A 27,983-nucleotide genomic window follows, 5' to 3' on the forward strand; every position below is an offset into this window, starting at 1 on the left:
GGGCTAGGGTTAGGGTCTCCTCAGGGTTTAAGGGATTAGGGCCTTTTGGCCCTGGGCTAGAGTTAGGGTCTCCTTAGGGTTTAAGGTGAAAGGGCCTTTTGGCCCAGGGCTAGGGTTAGGGTCTCCTCAGGGTTGAAGAGGTTAGGGCCTTTTGGCCCAGGGCTAGGGTCTCCTCAGGGTTGAAGTGGTTAGGGCCCTTTGACGCTGGGCTAGGGTTAGGGTCTTCTCAGGGTTGTAGCTGTTAGGGCCTTTTGGCCCTGGGCTAGGGTTAGGGTCTCCTCAGGGTTTAAGGGATGAGGGCCTTTTGGCCCTGGGCTAGGGTTAGGGTCTCCTCAGGGTTGAACGGGTTAGGGCCTTTTGGTCCTGGGCTAGGGTTAGGGTCTCCTCAGGGTTTAAGGAATTGGGGTCTTTTGGCCCTGGGCTAGGGTTAGGGTCTCTTCAGGGTTGAACGGGTTAGGGCCTTTTGGTCCTGGGCTAGGGTTAGGGTCTCCTCAGGGTTTAAGGAATTGGGGCCTTCTGGCCCTGGGCTAGGGTCCACACACTGTATATAGTGTCCATAACAGGGTTAGGGTATCCTCAGGGTTTAAGGGGTTAATTAGATACTTTATTACACCTCAAATTATTAGTAGACACAGAGGAGAAGAACAGCAATGTTGGAGACAATGTGGCCATCAGAACGTAATTCACTCATGTATTTTGGTCCTGCCCAAAGTTTGCACATTACTGGGATGGAGTCTGTCAGACTACTGGGATAATTTTGGGGTATGCCATCTCCAAAGACCCCAGAATTTTTCTGCTGGGGCTGATATGTGGAGAAGTGTTTCAAAAAAAAGATGAATATCTTTTTAAAAATTCTATCAATTGCAAGCAAAAAAGCTATTACACGGTCTTGGCTAAAGAAACTCCCTCCCCAGCTGGACCACTGGCGGGAAATCGTGGAGGAGATCCACTCTATTGAAAAACTGACATATCTTTTACAAATAAAAGGACATTTTTACAACAAATGCTGGTCTAAATGGCTGACACTCAAGTGCAAGGAAGCATAAATATATGTAACATCTTGCAATGTTTTTCTTTTTCCTTTCTATTTAACTATGAACCAGTGCCCCAAGTTCTGTGTTGAATGTTTCACTGTAATAATGAAAAATGTTAACTAAAGTGTATTAAAAAAAAAAAAAATGCAAAGAAACACTAAAACTGAAGATTTTACTTCAAACATAAAAACCTATAAACAGCAATTAGACACTTCTTTATGCACAATAAAATGTACATAGAGAAGTGATGCAAACATAACTAAAACTAAATTGGTTTTGCGTAATTAATCCAAAGAAAATTATAGATTTTTCGCGTTTCTCGTCTTGAATTACAGCTACAATTTTTCTGGCAAAATGCCTTTTTTTAATTGGCCATCATCAATAAACATTCAGGTAACAACGTGTAAAAAAATCTCATCCCTAATGGGGATTTGGCTCACAAACCTGCAGAAAAACCATTAAGTTCTATATAAAAATGTTTCTAATCAGCCTGGCATTATTCTAACTGTGGTCCAGATTTACAATCAGCTGGTAAATGCTCTCCTCAGACAGATTTGTGTCTTTCCTCTGAGCTCAAACCACATTCCAGCTCAGAACAGCAAACATTTCTTGTCACTTGACCTTTCTCCTGCAGAGAGCCCCTGGTTTCATCTATCCATCCAGCCTCCATGTTCACTTCAGGCGGACTGAGGCTTCACGAATCAAGTGTTTGAGATTTTGTCTACGCTCTTTCCGTCCTTTGAGGCCTGAGCTACTACTGACACACTAATGGAGACCAGTCTGGCATTCTGCTGTGTCTGTCTCACCTGGTTAGTGAGATGAGACTGTTTCACAGTGACCCGTCCAATTTATCGATAAACATGAGCTAGCCGCCTCTACCTCTGATCCGATGGGACAGTAAAATGCAGGTTGCTCTGAAAGTTTGGGCTGACAAAAGCCTTGAAAAGTGTGTGGTCATAAATTAGGCTAGTTCAAGTTGTTCGGAGGTGCCCTCAGATGCATTACATGCCGTACGTAAACACTCGCACACACTCCCTGTGATTAATGGCTGCCAGGCCACTCAGCCTGTCTATGCCCCAGTTATTAAACTCGCCTTAATTGGACTATCAATCACTGGATTCCACTGGCCTCTCTGAGGTCCGGTATTCCAGTCACACCCCGATCAATCGGCCCTCAGAACCCTGACAATTACAACAGCACAATACAGCTGTAAACCCAAAAGGTGGCAAGAATAACAAAAACACAAGACAAAGTTTCGGATGTAAATTAACAATGGATGTCATTTATCAGACGTTGAGGGATTCAAGGACTGAGAGAGTGAGGCCTCGTCATCAGTCTGATGTATGCATCAGCCTTTGGCAGCAGCTCAGAATCCACTTTCAACGAAGATTAATATTAAAAGATGCAATAAATCCTGTTATGTGCCAACATGGTTCATACAAGAAAGGAAAGATAAAAAGGGTCTTTTTTTTAAAAATTCAGATTTCCATGTTTTAATGTGATGACTTTATGAAGAGATCCGTAGTTCCCCGACAGGAAGCCCAAATTCCACCATATCCGAATGAAAGTAGTCATCAGGACGGGCACCCAACCACATGGCAATCCTCTAAAAGGTATGGCTCGCATCTATTTGTATTCAGCTTTTTCCAGATCATAATTCATGAAGCAACTCTTGTGGTCTACTATTAAGCTTTCCCTAAATGTTGACGAATTGCATGTAATAAATCTGGCAATGAAGAATAGATATATTTCCCTAAAATGTTACTTACAATTACCCTATTTCTCTGCCATAAGTAAAAACGAGCAACAATCTCTCCTGTCTTCATTTCAAAGGAAATAAAACACCCACTGGCAGCACTGCTCTGGTTTAAATAGCATAAATAACATTAAGTTTGTTTGAGTTTGCAAGAAGAAAAATAAATCTGCCGATAAATGCTTAAAAAGGCAAATAGTAATAATTATAAATTGTAGTTTTAAAAGGTAATCAACCACAAAACTGTTGTGATCAACAGAATATAAATGGGATTGTATGTGCTCAAGTCATTCGTTTATTTTATGCCGGAAAACATTTTGTTCTCAGACATGTTGATGAATGATGAAGAAATAAATCCATCTACCTTATTAGTTATAAGAACGCAGAGATAAACTAACCTAATATTGGTATCATCCATATTCAGCTCGTTAGCCCCTCTGGCAAACGCAGCAACACTAAATGATGGAATTAGCTGATATTTATCTGATGTGTCCTGGTTAAACTTGATTTTGCTCTGAAACTGACGAGATTCATTGAATCTGCATTTCACAAAAAATAAAAAATGCTCCACTTTCCCCACCACACAAAAGAGTTATGTAAAAGGGAAAAAAAAGTGTTCAGATATTCAGATGAATTTGTGCTGAAAGATGGTGTGAGGAAGCAGAAACGTGTTCAGCTGTTTCCTTAGCTTTAAAATGAAACTAAATGACAAAAATAATTGCTGAAATTATTATTTCTAACTTGTCCAAAATTTTGTTATTGAATAAAGGAAACCAAAACCATCAATACTGGCCCAATTCTATGGTAAGAATACAAATTATTCACAAGTTTCTGTCTGAAATGAGAGTAAGTTTACACCCTAAACCCCCTCGGGGAACATATTTTATTGTTAGGAAGTTATTTATGAGAAGACTGCTGTTATTCTAAAATATTCAGTCTCTCTGTTTCCTTTTCTTCTCCAAATGTGGTCTAACATTGTATTCGTGGTCTTCTCTAGGGAACTGAAAGAGTTGCTTGTGACATAAAAAAGCACTTGCCCCCTGTTTTTTTTTTTATTCACACTGAAAAATATAAAATTCTTCATTCCTAAGGGCCCGATAGCTTTTCAAGTCCCCCCCATCTTTGCGGTTGAGGTTATGGCATGTTTTTATGACAGTACACGGTGGCAGAGCTCCTCAGGGAAAACTTTTTTTCCATAAGCTTGTGAGTCTCATCTTGTTGTAATGCTTAGTTATCCTGGCAGAACCTGAGCACAAGTTCATCACAACAGTAATCTTCAACAAACTTTACAGTTCTTCAAAGATGTGTCATTACTTCCTTACCCGTGTTAACCTTGGAGGCAACGCGGGACAGATCAACACGACGAGGGGGCCGCAGAGGGGTAGATGTTCTCGGGGTGCTTGATTTATGTTTTTCCACAGGCTTGCTTATCTTGGACAAAGGAGCAAAAATTCCTTCAAAAAGTAAAAATAATGGAGAAAAGAAGACATCAGTTACCGAGTCAGTGTTGGCCCTTTAAGCTCTGTAACGGGAGGCAGCTTACCATGTTTGTTCCGACAGATGAAGTACTGAACCCCTGCCACTGAGCCGTCATTCTTCCCCTCTGGTTTCTCCAGTTCCACTCCGGCCCAGAGGCCCCCGGAAAACTCGGTGCTGCCACAGAATCGCAGCGTTCCGACCTGCAAGCACACATTTAGGTGTTGTGGAAGGTCTATAATAAACACAAACACTATGTGCTGAGAAAATAAAAATAATCACGTAAGGGAATAATGTGTTATTCTTTCGCCACAGACTTAAAAAATAAAAAAAATAAAAAATCAGAAATGAATCATTTCTCTGCATCTTCGCCCACTGCAGCAGCATAAAAGAGAAGAAAATAAATAGTTTGAAGCATGAGATGGAGAAAGTGGTGTTAAGATAAGAGTTATAATTAGATAAGTCTTGATGATAGGCCACAGAATTATTAGAGATGATTTCTTTAAGAGCAAATGTCCAGATGGGCAAAAACTTGAGGATTTTAATTGCTCTCGTTACATGAGCACAGAAGCAGCTATTGATAGTGGCGGGTGGTTTTCTTTTTGGTCCTCTTTCATAACAAAGAAGAGTGAAACACCATTAACATGTTTATGACAGACAGACCACCACAAATGCTAAAAAATAAAACGCCATCCTTATATTAAAAAAAACTATTTGTTCTCATGTGGTTCTTGCTTTAAAAAGACCATTGAATGGCCTCATTTGAATTGAATAAACTCATTTTGTTTGGTCATAAAATAATGTATTGACAGGCTACTTGTCATTTATAGAATTGTTGAGGGCTTTTTTTATCTCGTGTCAAGAAATTTTAAAAAAACTATCTTAATATTTATAATACTGTGTTGTCCTTCCTTTTCCTAAATATAATTTGGTGTGTCTACGGTTGCAAAGAGGTGGGAAAAAATCCTGTAAATGTCTGGAAGCTCTGCAGAAACTTTACATGGGAATTGAAGCTGGACTGAGTGGAAATTGGGTGTAAACTAAATAAACTGCATCACCTCCACACAAAAATGGAAACAATGTTTTGTCATGGGCAGATAATGCCGTTAAACTTGCCCCAAAGTTTATGAAACAAATTTTCTGACCTTGACCGTAAAGAGGAGATTTTACCAAAAATGTAGCCACAGCATGTTTTAACCCAAATTAACACCAAGAGACTTATTAGATGTATTAAACTTAAAGGTTCAGCTATATCTGGGAGCAAAGTGTGTAAACGGCTTGTTAGCAGGATTTTCTTAAAATACCCCGCAGTTAGACCGACTTGTCAAAAGCTTTTGAGTTCATGCTTCTGGACTGCTGGTATGTGACGATAACATAAGTGTGCCTCTTTGCAGCACTAAAACATGAGTAATTAGCTCAAGTGATGAGTGTGAACATCAATTTAGTCGACACGGTTGGCCGCACACAACATGGCTTCTATAGGAGATCAAAGCCAGGTGAAAATTAAGATGGTGACTCTCAGCAAAGATGTTTTTAAAACAGCCCAGCTTCTCACTCACAGCTGGAGCTGAAATTAGACGTGGCCTGTGAAATCTATTTAAGAACACGTTTGAATCAAAGTAGCCCTGGAAAGTCAGAAAAAAGGAGCTTCCTTTTCCTCTTACTGGGAGGTTTAAGAAGATTTCAGCTACTGTACCAATAAGACACTGAAACAGAGGAGTGAGCAATTTTCTTTTTAGAAAGTGAGACGAAAACTGCTGCATCTGTAGAAAAAGTGAAGACTATCTCCTTTGCTTTGACAGCAACACGACACTCACCTTCTGTCTAGCTATCACCACGCGATCACCCAGCCGAATCCCCATGGAGGCGAGTTGTATCCGAGCCTTATCGCAGAGAGCAGGAACAGGCTGGCCTTGTAGTGTGAGGGGCAGCGGCGAGCTGGGTCTGGGTAAAGCCCGTCTCAGTAGAGCCCGCAGCTCTTTGGCCACAGCGGCTGCGTCCGCCATCTCCAGAGGCATGTCGAGGGGGTCGGGGACGACATCCGCTGGACACTGTCCTTTGTCGTTCTGTCAGGAGAATGAGATCAGCTAAGCGATGGCTTGATAATGAAACGTGATTAAAGATCATAGATACCTTTTATGTCATCATTAAATTAGCATATATGAATACTAAAGCAACCCAAAATAGCAAAGAACCATACTTCTGCTTAAATCTCAACCAACTACAATTGTCAACCAAACATATGACCAGTGTTTCTAGTTAAGAAGTTGGCATTTTGCTTGAAAAAGCTGTGATCTGAGTTCATGTGTTGTACATTTATGTAACAACGAACAAGATTGTATGGTAGCCCTGAGGTGCAATAAAACAAAACTAAATAAAATGCGAAATTTGAAGTGAAAAATATAGTTTTTAATGCCGTTTTCATGGTTTTCTTGCCGCCTACTTCATGCAAATGCCTCTTCCATGGACACCAGAATCTGCACGCCTCAGTGTGATGAGACGGAGACATTTGTTTGTTGTACCAGGAATATAAGAGACAGTGCACATGCAGTCATACAGCAGGTTTTGTTGGAGGTGCATGTAATAAATTGACTTGTGATGAGCCACACTGATGGACTCATCTCTGCACTGACCATTTTTAAACCAGAGGAAGGTGGGATTTCAGCTCAATTCTTTCAAAGAAACAATACATTTAATCCAAATATAGATAAATGATCTAAGAACAGCCTGAAATTATAAGACAAAGAAATTAAACTGTTAAAATGTTGTTTTACCTTCATTAAATCCAAGCTGACTAATTGGATTATTATAACATTTGTGCATTTATGATTTGAAATGGGTTAAGTTAAAAAAATTAATAAAATCTGAATTATTTGCCCAAATAATGTGATTACTTCAAGTTAACCTCACCTGGTATGGCTCCAGATTCCCACACTGATCATCTCACGATCCTAATTTTTAGACTTGATGTTTAATATAGTTTATGAGGTCAAATATGCAACAGACAAGTGCATTTATTATGAAATTAGAGATTTGTTAATATATTGTAGGGCTGTTTGTTTAAGCGCTCCTAAAGCAAAGATCAGTTCAAATGAGGAAAAAAAAAGGACAAAATCAGATGTTTTCTGAAATAGCAATCAAGACCTAAACTAACTAGGACTTAGATTTGAAGAACTACAACTCCTGCAACCTCTGAATATAAACTTCTAAAAGATAATGTACGAGCTGACGAGGTAAAACAGACGAAGGAGAGTCACAGCAAGTCGACAATAAATTCTCTTTTTTAGCTAACTCAGAACTTAACAGGTTCATTTTGGTGTCATCAGTGCATCAAGTTAAGAAATAAGAAATAAAAAGTGTGCATCTCTCTCCAAAGAGCTCATTGTTTCTCTGTCTGGAAATGCTGGGATGAGCAGATTCTTTAATTATATTTCTGCTGTCAGAACAAAATCCCCATCAGACTTTTAAAGGAGCTGATCAGCAGGAACACAAGAACATAATCCCTGATGACTCAAAGTCTAAGAACTAAGAATAGAGCTCAGAAGTTTGAGAAGAGAAAGTGCAAAGGGAGGTGGTTGTGGAGGTGGGACAGGCGAGAGGAGCTTATCTACAGTTGTATTCTGCAACTCCTTCAACAACATACACAAGTGGTTTATGATAAATATTAAAGAAAAGTTTGTTTTAATGTCAAAACACTGCTTTAATGTCTGCTCCTCACCTCTTAATCTGCCTCACTGCGTGCACAGGTGAAACAAGAGCAAAAGAAATCTGTAATTTTCTATTTTTTACTGATATTATGAGATGTGTTTTTTTTTTAATAAAAATCAGCCTGAGCCATATCTCTGCATGTTCCCGTGTGTTTTAGAGTTAAAGCCCTAATTTAATCCGAATCAAGGCGTCCTTTAAACTCTGTCCCACACTGGCAGGTTGACAGCTTTCTCACCCACACAGAAGCCCTGGTGTGAGTAAAACGGTTAAATTATAATGTTCAGGAGTTGTCAACAACTACCCTGAAGAGTTATTTAAAGTCAAGAGGCTGCTTTACTGAAAAGTATCTGTGAATTTGATTCACCACAATTTAAACAAAACGTGAATATCGGAAAAAACTGATTATAAAAAGGGGGTGAACTGAAGAAGTTGAATTTTTTGTTTTGTTTCTCAGACATGTTCTTCTGCAGATGAAGATCCAGATATCCAAAACACTGGCTCCAGAGGGTTTTTTTTAGAGATTACTCCACCAGCTTTCTAGCAAGTGCATCTATGAGTGAATTTAAAAAACAAAAAGGTTTTTGCAAGCAAGTATGCACATTAAAAGGAGTTTCAGTCTTTTCTGCCAACATTCAAGTTGCTTTTAACTTGTTTAAATGACAGAAAAGCCTCATCCTTTCCAATAATTTAAGGTACTTTAAGTTGGGAGAATACTTTTGTTCAGTTTTATGCTCTGAAGTGCACAAGTCAGAAGCAAATGTAGATAAAATGAAAAACTATTTTTCTTTCCAAAGGCTTAAACAAAATGTACAATTGTTTCCAAACACAAAAAACAAACAACCTTATCTTCAGTGTGGTGTTTGACTGATTCTGATTCAGGCACTTGCAGAAACTGTTGCTTGAAACACTGGATAGAAACATAATATAATTATGTCATTTAATAATTTCTAACATCTTATTTATCCCTAAAAGAGCTGCTGCTTCTGGATTGCTCTCATGTTGATTTCACTCTTGTCCTGCAAATGCTAGTCATCTGCCAACGGCAGCAAATATCAAATCTGAAACTGAAAATAAAAAGAATCAAAGAAAATGAGAAGTACTGTGACTTTCGGGAGCTTTTATTTGATCAGATGTGTGGTAAAGAGAACAAAAGGCAGGACAAAAATTCAATGTTTGCATCAAAAATCTCTCCGTTGCTCAAATGATTTTCAGCAGAATCTGAGCAGAGAGTACAATTTTGTAGCCTCAGGATGTTTGATTTTTATTAGAAGTAAATGTTTAAATTTTAAAATAAAAGGAACAATGTCTGAGCTGCAGATATTGAGGATAGAAAAACAGTTTGTTTCAGCCCCAGCAGATCTTATTTAATGCGATAACGACACTGTTTATCACTGAAGCGCATAAAGATTGTTCTGCATGTTCCAGACAACAACAATTTAATGATCTATAACAAATGCTGGATCACAGACAACAAATGGTTCTTTTCAAACAGTGGTTTGAAGATTTCTCTGAACCAACAGTAATGCTAGAAAACATAAAACCTGGTGGAACAACGTACATTTAATGAACCCTAAAAGCTCAAACACAATATAATCCTCTTGGCATGAAAAGCAAACGTCCCCAAACCAAAATACCTCCAAATAAAAAAACAAACAAAAGAAACAGACCACGTAACAATACTCAAGGTTTGCATTCACAGACTAAAATAAAAACAGGGAGCTAATGGATCCATCTATGACCAAGGAAATTATATATTACAGTGAATAGTGCTTTGGTGACCTCCAGTGGGATATTAGTGTATACAAATAAACAAGATGTTTTATTTTCCTAACTTTAAAGTCAACAACAGACATCCACAAGTCCTAATTAAATATTAATAAAAGAGTCGGACAAAAACTACTCTCTATGCAACGCTACAATATACCAAGAGCAGCACCGAAGATGTTTAAATGTTAAATTTATTAGAAAGATGACTGCTTTTGATCTTTTCTTTTTACGTTTTGAGTCACATACCTGTCAGGTAACGGGTAAAAAAACGAGGATAGATTTCAAATGTGTGACAGAACTCAAACTACAATCTGTTAATAAATCTTACTGAGCATATTGTGGATTTTCACAACAATCTTTGCGCCATTTTATCTGACATTGATCTTTCAACCACAACAGTTTGTTTAATCTATTCCTTAGAAGAGCACTTCTGTGTGTAGGTAAAAACATAAACATCTGTTTAAAGCACGTTCATCTCGCGGACAGAGCAGCAGCTCCATAAACTCATAAAGCAGAGGTCTAATTTTACAGAATGCCCAGTGCGAAAGATTTATAATCTTTACATTTAACTTAATGCAATTAATTTTGGTGTAACTGTCTTTTTAAGCAATATTTCAGCTGCGGCTCCAGATGAATTGGGTCATTTACTGAAGTAGGTTCACTCTACTGTGCACTCATTCACTGGAATAAATCTCCCATTTGAAATTTGTTAATCAATTTGAGATTTATTTTATTTAGTAAGTCATGTCACTCCATATACAAACTGTAAAAAAAGTATTTCTGAAGAGAATTAGAGCAGCAGAAGTAAATTACACTTCCAGAACTGCAATGCTCGGTTTGCAGAACCTCCCCACCCCTCACAAAACCACCGGCTGCACCTGAGCACACATGATTAGACCTGTTTTCTTGTCCCATTGTCAAAAGAGAGAAGTGAGTGGAATAAATAACACAGATGACTCAATTACATTGCAGCAAGTGCTCAAGTGAGCCATAAGAACCAGCATGCACAATAAAGGAATCTCCCCTAAGTGGAACGCTGCACCTGCGCTACCCCGCTAAGACAAAGAAGACTGACAAACAGAACTGAATGAGTGGAGAAAACTTTCAATTCTGTCACTTCTTTTTTTAAAACAAAGTCTGCACCTAGCTGATGCATCCGCTCAACGTGAAGCTGTGTGGGAGGCAATTATTTCTTAAACTTCCAGTGTGAAACATTTAGCAAGGAAACATATTTTCACCTCAACTTAAAATAATATTTAAATCCTAAAAAAGCTGCAAGTTGCTCCACTTTTCCCCTCTGTCTTTTGACATACCAGACAAATCAAACACTGGTTAAGGGTGGCTGCTTCATAACGATGAACAGTTCATTTTAAATACTTTTAGCTCAGATGCGTTTAATTCCTTTGTATAAATAAAACTATCCAAGAAGTTTCTTTGTAATCATCTGACGCAACTAAATAATCAAGAGCTAAAAACAATTGATTCTCCTGCTGAAATCAAAATTATCCTGCAGATCGATGCCAAGACGCAGCTCTGGTAATGACTTTGTGATTATTTGCCAAAAAATTTTCAATTTCTCCAACTCAGAAGTGGAGTGCGAACATACAGAGAGGGGAAAAAATATAAAATCATACTTACTCTGAAAGCTGGATTGGCTCCCAGCTCCAAGAGACATTTGACAGCTGATGTGCACAGGTTGGATGCAGAGATGTGCAGAGCTGTGCCAAAGTCAAAGTCACTGCAGGTGGCATCAACCTCCACTAAAAAAGAAGGGAAATATACGGTTTTAATAAAGTCCTACAATGTTGAGCCATGAGCTGAACCTCTAAACAGATTGTGTTTAAACGCATAAAGTTTAATCATTTTTTGACCATATACATTTGATGTCCTGTTCTGACACTGAGAACTTTTGTTCAAATATTGTCCCATCACCAGGGAACCAATTAAGAAGCAGATCAGTAGGTTGGCGTGGTGCGTTATCTGAGTTTTTAATGTCGCAAACGCTGCCCTCTTTTCACCATGGCAATCTGCAAACAAAGTCTCAAGGTACTTATTATACATTCTAACACAGGAGGTCCATCACAGGCAGAAATGTTTAATCAAAACAAATAGACCAGCAAAAGTGCCAAAATACCAGCAAAAGTAATTAAAAATAAAACTTTAAACATGAAAATTGTGCCTTATAAAAAACACCTAAAGACCTTATTTATGGGACCAGAAAGAAGTGTTTATTTGCTGAGTCATGACTTTAATACAGACTGCTAAATTCAGCACCATTGCCACATGTTCCTTCCAGCTCCATCACCAGGACTGAGTGCTGAGTAGTGGTTTTTGGATATCGGATGCCATATTTTATGTGAAAGGGGTGATAATCCAAAAGCGTTTCATCAAACGGCAATAAAATCTGTCAGTGTTCAAGTCTATCGATACTATAAAATCATTTTGTATAAAATGAGCTACCAGTATGTACACTAAACTACAGCAACTGCAATAAAAAAAAGTATTTCCTTGTTAACTCAACAGCACCACCAACTGCTCTCTCCATTGAAACCAACAATAAAAACACTGGTAATTCAGAGGGTTTACCACAACAAGAAAAGTAATTGCTGAGGTTTTAATCCTCCTGGCTCCTTGGTGGTGAAAACAGAAACATCTGATATGTGAGCAGCCCTTCCCTCTCTGCTCTCACCTCCAGGCTGGGAGGCCTGTAGCACCACCTGGATCAGCTGGGGCACGTCGAAGTAGGCAGCGTAATGCAGGGCCCTCATGTTGGTCCAGCGTGAGCGAAGGTTGGGATCAGCGCCCAGGGCGAGGAGCTGGCGGGCAAAGCTGGCTGCTGTGTCTGCATCACCTGAGGAGAAACAAGGTTTGTCAGATTACGGCGAATTTGTTGATGAACTGGGGCACTTAGTGAGGTACACGCACTTCAGAGGAGTAGCAACATAAACCCGGGGACAGAAGTGTCAGATTAGATGCGTGTGGACTTTTATCAAGCAGCTGAGTCGATACTAACCAATGCCCGGGGCCCCCGCTTTGCAGCAGTAGTGCAGTAGGGTCATATCAGTCAAACCGTCTCGATCATTCACGCTACAGCCTCTCTTCAGGATCTGTTCAAAGACAAGATGATGTAATGGGCCACAAAGGACCAGTTGTCACTGTGTGGAAATATTAGAACAGGCTATAAAGGACTCAGCGACACTGAAGTGAACAATGAAGCGTGCCTGCCCTCTCATAACTCTCATGTTTTAATTTAGACAATAAACTGACATCAAAACAAGCAATTTATTTCTCAAAGGGTTACAAAAAAAGATACCAAAAAGGAAATTGTTGCCTACTTAAACCCTTGAGGACTGCATCTCCACCCAATTTACTGCATTGCAGGTACTTTGAGTAACTCCTGATAGGAAAGTTTGTTTGTAGTATAGAAAAAAAAAGTAAAATTTTTGCTTATTCATTAATTCCTTTCCCAAAGAATTTAGGTTTTATTGATTGATATGATTCTAATGAGACACTGAAAAGAACAGTCACCTCGATGCCAATGATGTCTATGTTCTTCTGAACCTGAGGCACCCACTGCCTGAGGACAGCGAACAGCTCAGGGATGGTGGTGTTGGGATCCTGAAGAATCTCCTTGCACTGCGGCTCAGTGGGGTCAAAGAAGGAGAACTCTGGGGGCGGAAAGAGGGACAAAAATCATTAGTTTTACAAGGAGTGTGAAGCCTTTTCTTCCAGTACATGCATGTGAGGAGGGTCTGCAGTGCAGACTTTTCTGAAACAGACTGGAACGATCTGGAAAACTAGGTAACCTAAAGAAAGACCCCTGCTGTCCTGCAGCAGCAGATAAAACCAGATGTGACAGTAGACGGCATCCCATTGACCAGATGAAGAATTACAGAACCCTGCTGAGGCTGAAAACAAATTGCATTCACTGAAGGACTAAAGCTAACACTCACTGTATAATTTAACTCGCTGCATTCGCTGTACTGATTGCATTACACGTCAAGGGACTCCAACGAGGAGCTCCTTCTGCTCAGCAGTTCATTTAGTAATTAATTAAACATGTTTGTGATACACAACAGAACACAATCAAGCAATTTTAACACAAACTCTGGAGTATGTGCAGAGGATTAGGTTTAGACTTTATCCATGTATAACTTGTTATAGGGAGACTTCCCCTATCCTATCCAAAAATAAGTACTTTAATAGGAGAGCTGTATATTATGACCTATATGAAAAGCTATCAAGTGAGGAAAAACAAACAAGACAACAAGGCAGTAAACATTTAGTTGCTCGAAAAGATTACTCGGTTTAGCATTTGTTTTTAAATTAGATAATCTTTGCAAAAAGTCTAAAATGAATGTTGAAGACGCTCCTTCCAAAGAAAAACATCATCCAGAAAATCTCTGGGCTGCAGCACATCTGAGGGAATGAATTATTGAAAAGCAGTTCAAAATTTCAGAACCCATCTTCATTTCTTTACACTTTACTTGAAAGAAGCCAAACCCTCCAATAAAATTTGTATCATGGTGGTGATAAACAATTTTCCTAATGTTTTAATGGTTCCCTTTGGGAATAGATCGCCGTTATCCTTAATAATTTAACCCAGTCTTTGTGCTTACCATTTTTAAAGGAGGTCATTTTGAGATGCCTCTTGAGTGACCCATGAATCACTGAAGCATAAATAAGCAGCAGCAACATGCTAATCTTCATTACTTTGACTGTGTATTCGGAAAGACTTGAATCCATTCAGTGCTGAAGGTGTTATGAACGTGTGTGGATCCTCACCACAGTCATTGGGCAGGGGTGCAGAGGCCACCTGGTGGATGACCACTTGCTGATGGGCAGAGAGTCTCGCGTGGACGGCGTCCCCTTCCACTGGCTCTGAGACATCCTCCTTCGTCATGTCCCCCTCAGGGCCTGAAGCTTGAAGCAATATTAGAAAGTCTATTCTGAGAACACAAGTAGGTCTAATCTCTCAATAAAAGCAGCTCGGGCAGCTTTTACTCTCAAAGGTTCTGATTTTGAAACAAAGTGAACAGATTCTAAAACTAAAAGCTGAATTTCAAAACACGGGGGAGAGGCACTGAAAAGGAACAACTCTACAGATGTCAAACTAGAAGCACACACACTCAAACAATTAGTTAATCTTCCACGTGAACACTCACTGTATTCTTCTCCAACATCCTCCTTTTCGATGACCTCCATGAAAGCCTCCTGACTAAAACCAAAAGACACAAACTGGGTCCAGGCGGACGAACAGAACATCTAACTTTACTTAGCAAACCTCAGCCTCTAATAACACACCCACTCCTTCCATTTACACCCTGTTGATCCCTTGGCTTCCAGCTTCAAGAGCTATTTACAGCCAGCACACTTTAAAGCCACAGGGGTCTCACCTCTGATCTCCCCAGATGGAGTTTCACTCTCACTGTCCAGACATGTGCACCGATGACCCCGCTGCCAACTCATCTGATTAGCCAGCCAGAAGATCCACAACGCCGAAAATGTGGCCGCAGGGCGACAGTGCAAATAAACACTGCACAAAAGGGCAGCGAAGCAGTGGAAGGGATGAGAAGGACTGTCCTTCACAATAAAAGCCAGCCAGCATCAATGCTGCTAATGTACGAATCTCTTAACAGCTCCTGGAAGGTGTGACTCTCTTCAAAACAAAGAAGCCCTCACAAACAAAACAGGGTTAAATCAATTTGTTTTCAACAGAAATAGGTTAACATGTATAGAATGGGCCAAAAACCAAAGCAGACAAATCTAATTTATTCAGTGAGCAGGGATTTTATAACTTGTCAGCCCATTCTAACTCACTTTATGCACATCTCCCCCATTTAATTACAAGCTGTTCATAATATCTGACAAAACTGTCATTACTGCAATACGGCTGAAAATTCACAGAATTTGTAAGAGATCATAGAAAATACGATAACAATTGTCACGTGAAAGTCATTTAGACTGAGATAAAATGCATGAAAATGCTTATTTATGAGATTTGTTGCCTCTGTGGCTCAGGCTTTATAGTCCGTTCACAAATAAGATAACTTTTTGATCTCAAATATAACAATCCATGTAACAAGGGCAATTTTGACCTGACAGCCTGATTGTTTCCGTCAGCCAACATTTAAACTAAGGCCTCAATTAGAGTGCAAACCGTCACACAGGACACGGCATTTTCCAACATCTCCTACAAATCCAAAAACTCTATAAAGACGTCAAACGAGGAGCGGTGGAGAATTGATTAGCCTCTGTGATGTAAACGGCCTCCCTTTAAAACCCACAACATAATTTAAAACCCTTCACATGTTTAAAGCCTTTGATAACCAAGCTTCTTCATTTCTCAAAGACCTCAAAGTCTCATACAAATCCAAAGGAGCCCTTTGCCATCTGAGTGCAGCTTTCTCAGAGTTGTTAAAAGTCAAACAGGAGACAGAGGCTTCAGTTATCAATGTGGGTTCTGAAGTGCAAACATCCTCCATCTGTCAGTTCAGATCTGTTGCTTATTATGTAGTCTGAAGGCAGCTGAAGGACAGCCTATTATACTCCCCTGAATCTGCATCTGCAAAACAAGACTAAACTAGATTGAATCGTTTCAAATACTTGTCATTTTTCACATTTCTGTGGAAAAGTCTTAAGCCACTTGTCTCTTTATGTCCCATATCTTTTAAAGTATTCTCAAGGAATAGTTCTTCACAGCTTCCCAAGCTCTTTAAATGTTTTGTTTTCTTATTTTTAGTACACTAACTGCCTTTTAATCATTTTCAGTGCTGTAGATAAACGGTGTTGTAATCCTGAGGCCGCAGGTTCGAGTCCAGGCTGTGGCAAAAAGGGCGCCCGGCGTCAAAACAAAAGCCAAATCGTTCGTGCGAGTTTGCTCGCTGTGGCAACCCCTGACGAAGGAAGCAGCCAAAAGAACAACAGTTCAGTTTATTCAAATTACTATTTCTCAGCTCCTTACAAGCATTTTAGGTTCATCTTTCACTCATCCAGCTTCCTAAAAGACTAACATTTTGGTGCATTTTTTGTAGCCCAGTTTTGTTTTGTTTTGTTTTACAACAAGGTGGTGACAAAATGCATGTGAAACTGGTTCATTGCGTGTCCACAGCACTGCTTCATAATTTGAGTTTTGGAGCTTTTGGAGTCAATGAAACTTTTTTTTTTTACATTACTGTGTGTAATGAGTCCCTAAATCTTTCTGTTTTTAAACCATTTAAAAGTGAACAACAGATTTACTCTGAGGTCATTTGTTTACAGATTTCTCTGTCAGATCCATGAAGTCATCCTTACTCAATCACCAGTGATGAGACAACCAGTCCTGTCATTAGCAGTCTCAGACCTGTATTTATTTCTAAATAAAAACATTTCACAGCCACAGTTGGGGGGTCTAATTATAAAAATATCCCATTTTACCTCACTGGAATTCGTCTTTTAGTCATACTTCTCACAGCATTAAAAAAATTAAACTTCTATAGCAGCAGTGCTGTATGTTAATGTAATATATTGTCCTGTAGAGTCGCTGAGCATTAAATGGTCCAGGTGTTTTCACTCAGCCTAATCGCAGACCCTGTCATTTCATTAGCCCGTCGTTTGCTTTCAAGCAACAGCAAAATGAGCAGGTCCAATAATTGAAAACACCTGTGGGCAGCCCACTAAACTGGAGATACATTATCGCAGATTTAACCACACAGCTTGTTGGGTTTTTATATCCCTCAGCTTGTCTTTAGGTCTACCTGGCGTTGGCTATCACAACAAAGCCCAAGAGGCCATAAAACACCACTTGTTTACGTCATTTCATTGTAGTTCTGAACGCCAAACAAACTACATAGAGAGTGTTGTCCTCTAAAGCCAATTATGTGCTGTGATACTAACAGTTAGCGAGCTAGCATATGTCCATAAGCTGCTGGCTCAGGGTTTAGCTGCAGATAAACCACGGTACACCAGATAATACAACAAAGTGAACAGTTACGAAACGCTGTTTTTAATAAAAACAAAGTGTAATTTATGAAAAGTTGGCTCTCTAACTCACGTTAGCTCCCCTTGACTGTTCCAAAAAGTACAAATACAGGGCCGAGCGTTCTGACTTCTCAAGGAAAAAAACAATTACCGAAATAAATAATAATTTAAATGATTTGCAACTTTAAACCGATTAAATATAAATAAATAAAAACGTTACCTGGGTCTCGCAGCTTGCTTCAGTTCATTGGTAAAAAAAAATAATTACAGAGCTACAAGATTTACCTCCGTAAACCCTAACGGTTCCTGCTCAGCATCCGGTCTTCAGAGTAAGAGCTGTTGTCGGGCACTTCCGGCCTTCACAATAAAAGCTATTACATTCACTTCCGGTCTTTGGCGTAAAACGCTGCCATTACGCCTTTACGGTTTTAAATCATAAAATTAAAACAACGTTTACTAAAGACAGACTAAAATAAATCTAATGATTTTTTAAAATAACAATATTGAGGTTTGAATAGAATAAAACTGTAAACCTAGAAATTTCTGAAGTAATACGAATAAATACTGTAGGATATAAAACTCTTATTGTGAAAATCGAAATCAAACTTTATTCATCCCAAAGGGAAACTGCTTATTTTACAACTGAACATGTAAGCACAAAAAAGTAAGAATAAACATATAAATACCAAAAATTTAATGAAAAATAAAATACGAATAAGCTGTATATGGGACAAAGTGTGTGGTAATGTGGTAAATAATTATCTAATTAGGAAATACATTATTTAATACTACATTATAGAACCCTATTCTTGCCATTGTGATTAAAAATCTTGATATTCTAACTCATAATTATGGGACACTACACTATAATTCTAATATAAGCCTAGATCTAACTTGGGTTCTGGGAATCATTTTGTTTAATAAATTCATTATTTAAGCGCTTCCGGGCTTTGTTAAAAACAGTTGTTTGTTTGTTTCCATGGAAACGGGGCCAAAACAAACTCGCTCAGCAAGCCGCGATTCTTGTTTATTTATTTTTGTTTGTTCCGCCTAAAAATGGACCTAAACAGCGTGAGGCGCGCGTCCTCGGCCGGTTACCGGTTCCCGGACCGGTCGAGGGAGACCGGCAGATCCGCGGGAAGCGCCCCGCCGGCGGCGAACCGCGCGCGCTACGACCGGGTAGAGGCGCGAGCCGGACCGGACCCCGCGGATGCGGTCAAAGAGGACCAACTGTGGAAAGACATTGTGCTCAGGGAAAGGAGGGTAACGCGGGAGTGGTGAGCTGAAACTGAAACACAAATCTTTTTTATTTATTTATTATTTATTATTTATTGTGTTGCCAAAGTCCCTCTAACCAACTGCTGTGGTCCACAGGGAGAACAACTGGAGCTTCCTCTGGAAATATGACCATATGGTAAGAAACAAACATGATGCAGATTTTATTTTAAAGGTACTCTTGACAAACTGTGAAATCAAACATGAACTAGAAGCTCTCAGAGAGGTCAAACCTCAAATGTGGCCACAGAGGAGCGATCCGGATTATAATCTGGATCAGCACCAGAATTTAATTTTAATTTAACTGGTTTTTGTTGACAAAAACATTTCATCCAAATCTGTTCTTTAGTTATTACCAGATCTTTGCTGACAGACAGACAAACGGAAACAGAACCACCTTGGCGGAGGAAACAAAAGGGTCACATGTAGGAGCAGAAACCAGGTTTTAACAAAGGGGTTAGCTGTGACCTTTGACCCCATGAACCTTGAAATCCACAGTGATCATCTCTGACCCAGGAGGTGTCCAGCTGTGGAGTTTGACATTCCTACATCACACTGTTGCAGAGTTAGAGCACCGGGTCAGCTGTGATGTTGACTTTTGACCTCACGACCTTGAAATCCACAGTGATCACCCTTGACAAACGAGGTGCCCAGCTGTGCAGTTTGACACTCCTGTTGTACAGTTGACCTTTGACCCGATCAGCACCTAACTTTAATCACTCGTTCAGTGTTTCACGTTTCCTGAAGATTTCATGAAAAATTCGTTTATAACTTATGAGTAACCTTGTACACAGACAGACAGATGATACTGCAAACATTAAAACGTTATCCTTAACTACATCTTGTGGTGCAGTTTGAAAGGTTTTACTCCAGTAGCTCGCCAGATATCTCCATATGTAAAACTGAAATGCAGATATGCACTCAATGTAAACAAAACAATTAGTAGAGTCACGTGATCGGCCTACCTTAGGCTGGCCTTGGTCGATGTAGGTAAAAACAAACATGGCGGACTCGGAGTCAAGGAGAAGACGTTTAGTTGGACACATAGGAGAGAACGATTGAGTGAGACGACCCAAGAAGAAATATCAGGGATCCAGCAGGGATTCACCGTTTCAACCTTTTTCTGTGGATAAACAAAGATATGTGGTAGTTAGCAGCTGGACGCAGATTTTGTTTACAAAAGGACTCAAAGACTGTGAGGATTTTGTTTTGTGCTTTATGATTTTTTATTTGGATCAGTCTTCATGAGTGCCAAGACAGAAATATAGAATTAAAATAAAGAGTCTGATTACGCAGCGTTTTTATATAAACTGCTTCCTGTTTGCAGGGTCGGCTGAGGAGAGAGGAGCCTTTACCGGCCTGTGTGTCGTTTTTCTCTGCCGGCCCCAACACCAGCAACCAGATGTTCAGCAGCAGACTGTTCACCCCGCTGGGGCGGGAGCTGATCAGACTGGACCGGTCGTGTCTCTGGCCTGGAAGCCGTCAGCACAAACACAAGTCTGACCCCGAGAAGCTGCCCTGCTGGAATCAGGAGGGGTCACAGACCTCTGCACAATAAAACAAAACAAATACTGTAAGCTGATGCAGACAGATCAGATTCATGTCACCTGAGCTCTGTCAGGTGTTTAAACAGATACATGACAATCTAAGATATCTGATCTGATTTGGATGAGTGTAAAGTTTCATCACCTGCTCGCTGCTGCAAAGCTGCCAAACACAAACAGAAAGGAATGTATGCATGATGCAAATAATATGTATTAATACTGTTGGTGGAGGTTTTTTAGCTAAATGTTATTGTTAATGATAAAGATGCAAAACATGTATCTGCAGTATAGCACACTGGAGCTGTTGTGCCTTAAAATGACATTTAAGATAGTGACATATTGTTGTAAATCATTCCAAACATTTGCAAATAGAGAAAAAAACGAGAGAAGAAACATTAACTATGATAAATGTTTCTATATGACAGCAATATCTGATTTTCCAGAAGCTGACGGCATTCATAATAAATGAGTTTTGGTTTATTTGAACAAGAAGATGAGCATTGAGCTGCATGTTCTCAAAGATTTGAAATACTGTGGTTGTTTCGGAGCCAATCAGGATCAGTGGATGTTTGCGGAAATGAGAGACGATGCCGGCAGACAGGAAACTGTCAAGACAACACAACAACAAAGGAAGTCACATGCTTGACCTTCACAATAAACAATATTAGTATTCAAATATGTTCATTATTATTGAATTTACCCTTCAAAGCATTTCAATTACTTTCAAAAGTAATATTTTATTTGTCAGTTTTAATGTTATATCGTGATAATGTTTGGTGAGTGTAAAATAAATACGTTTTGTTTTGTTTTGAAATTTTAAACCGGAAGTTCTGGCTAAATATACGTTGATAGCAGTAGCGACGCAGCAGCATCCGAAGCCAGTATTTCTTTTTAAAAAAATAAGTGCTAAAAGCTACGGACATTAGACTAACTTTTACAGTTTTTTTTAGGTTAACTTTTTCAAAACAATGGAGTCCGACATGTTGCTACACATGGCTAATTTCAGCACGCTGTTCGTGTGCATGGTGCTAAAGTTCCCGCAGATCTTCGTCCTGTTGAGAGCCAAACGAACCACGGGCGTCAGCCTCAACAGCCTCCTCCTGGAGCTGATCGGGTGGGTGAGCTCAGGAAAACTTTAAGGAGGGAGGTATTTATGTGTCCTGGAGGTGCTGCAGGTGTGGTGTGATGTCTTCCTGTTCCTGCATTCAAACCAGCTTTAAATGCAGGACAAACAAGACAAAACTCAAACAAAACACCTCACATTTAAAGCATACTCCCACAGCTGTAGGTCCAACACTGCTGGTCTCTGATGGTAAATCGGTGCAGAGGAGAAATCCTTCAACTAGCTCTTATATAGCAGTCACAAAGTGCTCTGTGTTGGATGAGAAGGGGATAAATCCAGCCTCTGGAAGGCTGAACGATGCTTCAGTGTCTCATCTGTCCTCTGTGGGCAGACAGAGACCCTTAATGACCCTTAATGATCTACCCCAAAACAGCCTGGAAAGCCACCAGTTGGCCATAACATTAAAGTCGCTGGCAGGCGATGTGGAAAACACTCAACATCTGGGAGAATTTAGACCAAAAAGCAAAGCCGTGAGACACCTCGGGACACCTCGGGACGTCTGCTTCGTTGGCAGGAGATGGATCTGCCAAGTTAAAGAAAACGAGGACCTCGGGTTAGGCTTTTTAAGTCTAAACTTTGGTTCCTGTTCTCCCCCTGGTGGATGGCAAGGTTGCTCCGAGAGCATCACACAATCCTAAAACATCCACAAACTGCTACAATCTTAAAAACGGGGAAGAAGTATATAAATGTTGGTTAGAGGAAATGACTGCTCTCTAAAGTTTAAGGCCTTCTTCTTTCCAGGTTCATTGTTTTTGTGACGTACCAGATGTACTACGAGTACCCACCTCCAACGTACCTGGAATATCCCATCCTCATCGCTCAAGGTCAGCGATCACGACCTTACACAAGTTTCTTTTTAGTCCTTTTTCCTGCGTTTGTTTGTAATCTGTGTACAACCAAAGCATAAATGTGTTCTGCAGAGGAAAAGTCCTCTTCAAAATGTTTTAATGTTTTCTCTCAGAAAGTAACCGTTGGCTGAACTTCTACAACTGTTTAACTTTTAGAGTAAAACCCACTCAAGATGGCTGCCACAGCTAATCAACCTCAGCGAACACAAAAAAAGGCTGTTGCTCAGTTTTACAGATCTTGAGCTAAAAATAAAAGCCACAGCAGAGATTCATTCACATCACGTTCTCTGTGTGAGACATCTTGTATCTTATTTTTGAGATTTTTGACATAATTTTTCCAACATAAGCCTAAAACTCAGCTTTCCCTTAAGGAGCGCTAAGCCTTTAATTTTATTTGTAATCTTTTGGGTCTTACGTTAAATCAGAATCAGCCATCAGTGGATACATTTCACAATAAAGAAACAGGAAAACATGAAGTTCTGAGGAGTCTGAGCATCAGCTGTAGTGGCCCTTGAAATGAAAGTTGAACCCAGCCTGAAGCGGTGCCGGCTATAACCTGCTTTTTTTTTTTTTTGTCACCAGATGTCATTCTTCTGCTCCTGATTCTTCACTACAACGGCAGCCTGCGGCAGAGCATCATATACGCCGCGCTGTATCCTTTCATTGTCTGATTTAAATAGATGTAAAAATGCTCACTCGGCTCGGAAGAAAATCAATGACCCCCCCAGCACCCGGAGCGCGGCGTTTCTGCCTTAACGGGCGGCGTTCAGGTTGTTCGGAGGCTGGAGGCTCCTCACCGTGGAGAGGTGGATCATCGATCTGGCCATGGTAATAAATCAGCTTCAAATCAATTCTGTGTGTCGCAGTAAAGAGTTGTCACGTCATCAGTCAGGAGCAATGAGGCGGAGGTTTGAGGAGACCTCATCCCGCCAGGTGTTTCACAGAAAGTCCCGGTTGCTTAATGGGATGAACATGCCTTTAGGCTTTTTTGCATTTAAATAAACGGGAGGAGGAAGCCCAGCAGCTGATCGTAAAGTTTAGGAAACCACAAAAAGGAACTTTCTACTGTTCGAACTTGAGCTCACCTGCAGGGATAAATCTGTGACCTCCTCTCTTCTCAGAGCCTGTGCACGTTCATCAGTGCTGCAAGCAAGTTTGCGCAGCTGCAGTGCCTCTGGAGCTCGAAGGACGCCGGACAGGTGAGCGCCCTCTCCTGGGCCATGGCTACCTACACCTGTTCGGGTGAGTATTTAAACCTTTTACTGCCTGCTGCTGAACGTTAACAGATCAGTGTAACCGATAAACGTTTGGAGCCAACGGCTGCCACGTCCAGCTGACCTTATTAGGCAGCAAAACGAGCAGAATTTTACAGACACTGAAAGGGAAATTTGGAGTGGTAGTAGCTGAGAGTGATACATATTCTGACACATTTGGACACCTGAAGAACTGGTCACATCAAATGCACACAAGCAGACACCAAAACAAGCTGCACGCATGACATAATTCAAGTTCAGCATCAGCTTTGTTAGCTGCTGAAGGCAAATACAGCCTGCTCCTCACGCTGTCTGTTTGTGAGCGCACACAGCTTGTGCGCTCATTTAAAGCAGCAGAAAGTGACTCCAGCTACACCAAAGCAGACGTATCGGGAGCAGATTTTATCCACCGAAATCTGATTCTCTATGAATAAAAAAAAATGGTCTAAATTATTTATACTGTGTTTAAAATTCTCTAACTGATTTAATTTGTTGTAACAAGTCGTCATTTCGTACAAATCCTCCTCCTTAAATCGTTCATGAACGTGCCCGATTCCATTTAGCTGGCTCCTCGTTTAATAAATTAACAATTCAACACTCCATTAATTAAACACCAGATGCTGTGTGGGATAATGAGCATGTCATTACCTCGGCTTTCTCTTTGTTCCAGCGCGGATTTACACCACCATGGTGACGACGGGAGACATGCAGGGTGAGTGGAATGACAAACGACTGCGGGATGCGTGGCATCCCAGACAGGAATATTTAATAAACTCCTTAAACATTTCAGAGGAGAGAGGTTTGTTCTCTAAATGCCTTCCATCGCGGCGGTAATGTAGACGCCTGGTGTGCCCTGAGGGAGGAAAAGCTCAGGAAAAGGAAGTTCTGGATGCTCAGTTTTCAGTCAGAGCCGAGACGTTTTGGAAGAAATGAAACCTTAAACGCTTTAATATGACGAAGACATTTAAACTGGAAGATTAAAATCCCTGACAGTGTGGCTGAAACTCGCTTTCTTCACGTCTCTGTCCAGAACAAACGTGTTCCTACTTGAGCAGGGTAAATCTGCCTCAGCTATCTGAAACCTGAACCATCAGATGATTTAATTAATCCATGAAACAGGTGTGAAATCATGCAGGAAAAAACCAAATCCACATCGAATCTTCAAATCAACTCGTTTCTGTTAACTGGTTTAAAGTAAATAAACTGGGATGTTGGTGTAAAAGTTGTCTTTTTTAAGAACAAGCTTCCAAAACAAAAATATTGTGGTTCTTTTCTTTTATTACTATTTTTTTTAGATATTATATCTTAAGAGACTGGTCAGATCAGCAAAAATCTCACAGAAAAACAGAACGATCGCCCCCTGGTGGCCGGCTGCGTCCACACAGGAGCGGTTTGTTTCTAAAAAAACATCCTCATAAACAAGACACTGTTCCTAGAACTGTGTTCATCCACATGGAAACGCAGAAAATGACCCCAAAGTGTTGTAGTGACTGCACCAGGCCTGTATGGGGTGCTGTCACACCAAAAAACAAAAACAGGAAACTAGGTGTGGAGAATGTGCGTGAAGCCTGAATGAACTGTAAACACGAGATGCGGCGTTTTAGTTGTCTACACAAAAACCCAAAGATGGCGTTTTAGGTTAGGATTATTCCACTCTGGAGTGCGCTCCTAAAACGCCGTCTCTGTGTGGACGTAAGGCTGAATCGTTCCTGTGTGGACCTACGAGACGTTTTTAGCCTTTCTTGAAGAGACGGGAACAAACTTTTCAGTGTTTTTGTTAAATCAAAACATGGAAACTTAAAATGGAGGTTGTGTTTGTTTTACCGCAGTCCAACCAGCAGTCAGCTCTGACTCGCTCCTGCTCCACTTCTGCTGAAATTAGAAGACAAAAAAAAAAAAAAAAAAAAGTTATAAATGAATAAAAATCATTTCTTGGTCGTCTTATTGAAGCATTCGTTTCCAGCAGCATCCAGGAACTTTACCGCTGTAAAAGTCTGGAAACCACACACGGAAAAGGCCCAACGTTTAGGTTCACAGGTGTGCGTTTCTGTCGTCTTGGTTCTGATGGATTCCTTTCCCTTCTTCGCAGTTCTGGTGCGGTTCGTGGCGATGACGCTGCTGAACCTGTGGGTGCTGCTCACCGTCATCTACTACCAGCGGCAGAGCAGCAGGAGCTCCAGGAAAGACGACTGATTGGACCATCAGGGGGTCCGTTTGGGTTCAAACATTTTAACATTCCAGCTTGTTTGTTTTATTCTGACCAAAAAATTATGGTATTAAAAAGAAAAAGAGCCAAGAATATCCAAGATCTTCCAACTCAGGATGAGAAATACTGTATTTTTATTAACTTTTATACCGTTTGTGTGAAGTTCTCCTCTAAAACTCTTGAATAAACCCAACATTTTCCCGTTTACAGTGTGACTGAAGTCGTACGTCAAACATATGCGCCTAAACATTTCTTTAAAAAAAAAAAACAATCTGAGCCCAAAAGGCACATCCACGCGTTTATTGTCGAAGTGGTTATCATCATCATCATCGAGCAGTTTGGGAGCAAACATGCAATCTGGATGTAAAGCCCTTAAATACAAAGTGGACAATGCTGTATAAATAATATAATGTGCACTGTATGGCATGTCAAATATATACTGTGGATATTTATATGTATAAAACATGCTTCTTGGTTAAAGGAGAGCACTCCGTACACACACACACAGTTTCCTCTCCACCTTGCTATATGAGCCACATCCACACAACAACACGTCCAAACTCTGAGTTTGGTTACTTTTAATACAAAAATATCACAAATACTTTTAGAAAACTTTCATTGGACTAGTGCTGCTCAGTGTTTTTGTCTCGTGGGACCAGGATCTGATTGCATACCGTCACTCTTTTCTGCTTTTTATTGGTCGTTTTTATTTGCACTACAGTCTAAAAACTATTGCGAGTGGAGAACTGGAAAAAAAAAAAAAAAAGCATGCAAGTTCACTCAGAGTAGTTTGGTGAAACGATACCTGTGCGTTGCGTCGGATTAAAAAAACAAAAGTGTCCATTCAGAAGTAACGAAAACCAAAAAGGAGCTCAGATCGGACAAACATTAACGGTGCAATTCAGTAAACATTAACCCTTCAGAAATGACAGTGCAGGTTTGTAGGATTATGGCCCTCCGTTTAATGCCTTCAACATCAGAAATCTGAACAACAGGCACTCTGGGAATTATTTGCTCCAATCCGGGAGGAATCCGGCACTCCACCCCCCACCTCGGTGAATTCTCAAGACACTGTACCTTTCACACAAGAATCACCCGAAAGCTGAGCTGTGACGAGCGAGAAGCTACAATCAGGAGAGGACAAACGATCCGGGATCCGTTTCCAACAAAAACTTCTGAGTGTAGTGTTCCCCGTTAAACCCTTCATATTGTTCACAATCATTAACCGCAGAACGTCTTATTTTTGGCCACGATCCTCAGAGGTGACACGGAGGAATTCTTCCTGCTGAGAATCGTTGAGGTAAAGTGAATCCCCTTATTGCCGGCTCTCCTCTTCCCAAGCAGAACGAGCTCCCGTAGCGTCTCAGAAGTACAAAAACAAAAAAGAAAAATGAACAGAAAGGAGTTTGAATGGTTTAAGGAGCCAGTCGGCTCGTGGAGAAGGAACGTTAGCTCTCAGAGGCTCTGAGCGGGCGGAGGAGTTCAGCTGATCTGCAGACGAAGCTTCGGAGGAAACGAGACGCAGCGAGGCTCCCGCAGCGAGGTTAACTGGGTCAAAGAGAAACAAAACGAGCCAAGTTAGACACACGTGAGGCCATCGTGTTTCAGAACGACATAAACTAAACTTCATGTTCTGTTCCTCAGGGGAAAAAAAAGACATTTTTCCTGTAAAAGTGCCGGTGGATTAAAGGTGAGGATCATGTTTGTAAATCAAATAATCCAGAATATGAGGAGATTAAATCCTCCTCGCTTCATCACAAGCATGTCAGCTACTTCCAATAAAAGATCTGAAATACTTCCAGCTGATTAATCCACTCTGAAAGTCGACATTTAGCCTAAATATGATGAAATTAGTTTACTGTAATTTCAATAAAACTTTAAAAGAAGCGTCGCCATAGTAACGGAGGACTTGAACAACGTCAGAATAAATCTGAGAATTCTCTCATTCAACCCGACATGAAACCTGAGACGGCTGCGGACGCAGGATTAAGAGTCAGAAATTAGGAATAAATAAAGAATTATAAAAGGTTTTTTTTT

The 27,983-nt window shown here is 40.3% G+C and overlaps 4 protein-coding genes across 10 annotated transcripts in view; 2 read left to right on the forward strand and 2 right to left on the reverse strand.

The window, feature by feature from the left end:
- LOC108241751 (CAP-Gly domain-containing linker protein 4) overlaps positions 1 to 19,957 on the reverse strand; it is a 38,199-nt gene extending 18,242 nt beyond the window's left edge. Inside the window, exons 1-9 of one of the 7 annotated variants that reach the window (XR_005233621.1) lie at positions 14,904 to 17,066; positions 14,524 to 14,661; positions 13,267 to 13,406; positions 12,752 to 12,845; positions 12,428 to 12,589; positions 11,377 to 11,498; positions 6,081 to 6,329; positions 4,331 to 4,466; positions 4,110 to 4,241 (exon numbers count right to left, since the gene is read on the reverse strand). Coding sequence is in view for 6 of the 7 variants with exons in the window: in XM_037977739.1 (XP_037833667.1) it covers positions 4,110 to 4,241; positions 4,331 to 4,466; positions 6,081 to 6,329; positions 11,377 to 11,498; positions 12,428 to 12,589; positions 12,752 to 12,845; positions 13,267 to 13,406; positions 14,524 to 14,661; positions 14,904 to 15,003 (1,273 nt within the window). In the remaining variant the exon portion in view is untranslated. Of the gene's footprint in view, positions 1 to 4,109; positions 4,242 to 4,330; positions 4,467 to 6,080; positions 6,330 to 11,376; positions 11,499 to 12,427; positions 12,590 to 12,751; positions 12,846 to 13,266; positions 13,407 to 14,523; positions 14,662 to 14,903; positions 17,069 to 17,154; positions 17,817 to 17,917; positions 18,030 to 19,937 lie in introns of those variants that run through there. The other 6 variants (XM_037977743.1, XM_037977741.1, XM_037977742.1 and 3 more) reach the window with 6 other exon arrangements.
- Positions 18,685 to 21,209, forward strand: lg10h2orf50 (linkage group 10 C2orf50 homolog). Its single transcript, XM_017426121.3, has 3 exons — positions 18,685 to 18,974; positions 19,072 to 19,111; positions 20,300 to 21,209. Exons 1-3 carry the CDS (start codon positions 18,754 to 18,756, stop codon positions 20,528 to 20,530), a joined length of 492 nt encoding a protein of 163 aa, XP_017281610.1. The 5' UTR covers positions 18,685 to 18,753; the 3' UTR covers positions 20,531 to 21,209.
- Positions 21,210 to 21,356: 147 nt separating this feature from the next.
- On the forward strand, positions 21,357 to 26,712 carry slc66a3 (solute carrier family 66 member 3). The gene is made up of 7 exons (XM_017426143.3): positions 21,357 to 21,630; positions 22,381 to 22,463; positions 23,070 to 23,139; positions 23,258 to 23,315; positions 23,609 to 23,729; positions 24,411 to 24,452; positions 25,830 to 26,712. The coding sequence occupies exons 1-7, from the start codon at positions 21,485 to 21,487 to the stop codon at positions 25,931 to 25,933; spliced, it is 624 nt and encodes a 207-aa protein (XP_017281632.1). The 5' UTR covers positions 21,357 to 21,484; the 3' UTR covers positions 25,934 to 26,712.
- Positions 26,064 to 27,983, reverse strand: part of rock2a (rho-associated, coiled-coil containing protein kinase 2a) — a 30,183-nt gene continuing 28,263 nt past the window's right edge. Inside the window, exon 32 of the mRNA XM_017426125.3 lies at positions 26,064 to 27,494. Within this exon, the coding sequence (XP_017281614.1) occupies positions 27,491 to 27,494 (4 nt within the window). The 3' untranslated portion in view covers positions 26,064 to 27,490. The remainder of the gene's footprint in view (positions 27,495 to 27,983) is intronic.

The sequence above is a fragment of the Kryptolebias marmoratus genome, linkage group LG10, assembly GCF_001649575.2.
Source record: "Kryptolebias marmoratus isolate JLee-2015 linkage group LG10, ASM164957v2, whole genome shotgun sequence".
In the NCBI taxonomy this organism is placed as follows: Eukaryota; Metazoa; Chordata; class Actinopteri; order Cyprinodontiformes; family Rivulidae; genus Kryptolebias; species Kryptolebias marmoratus.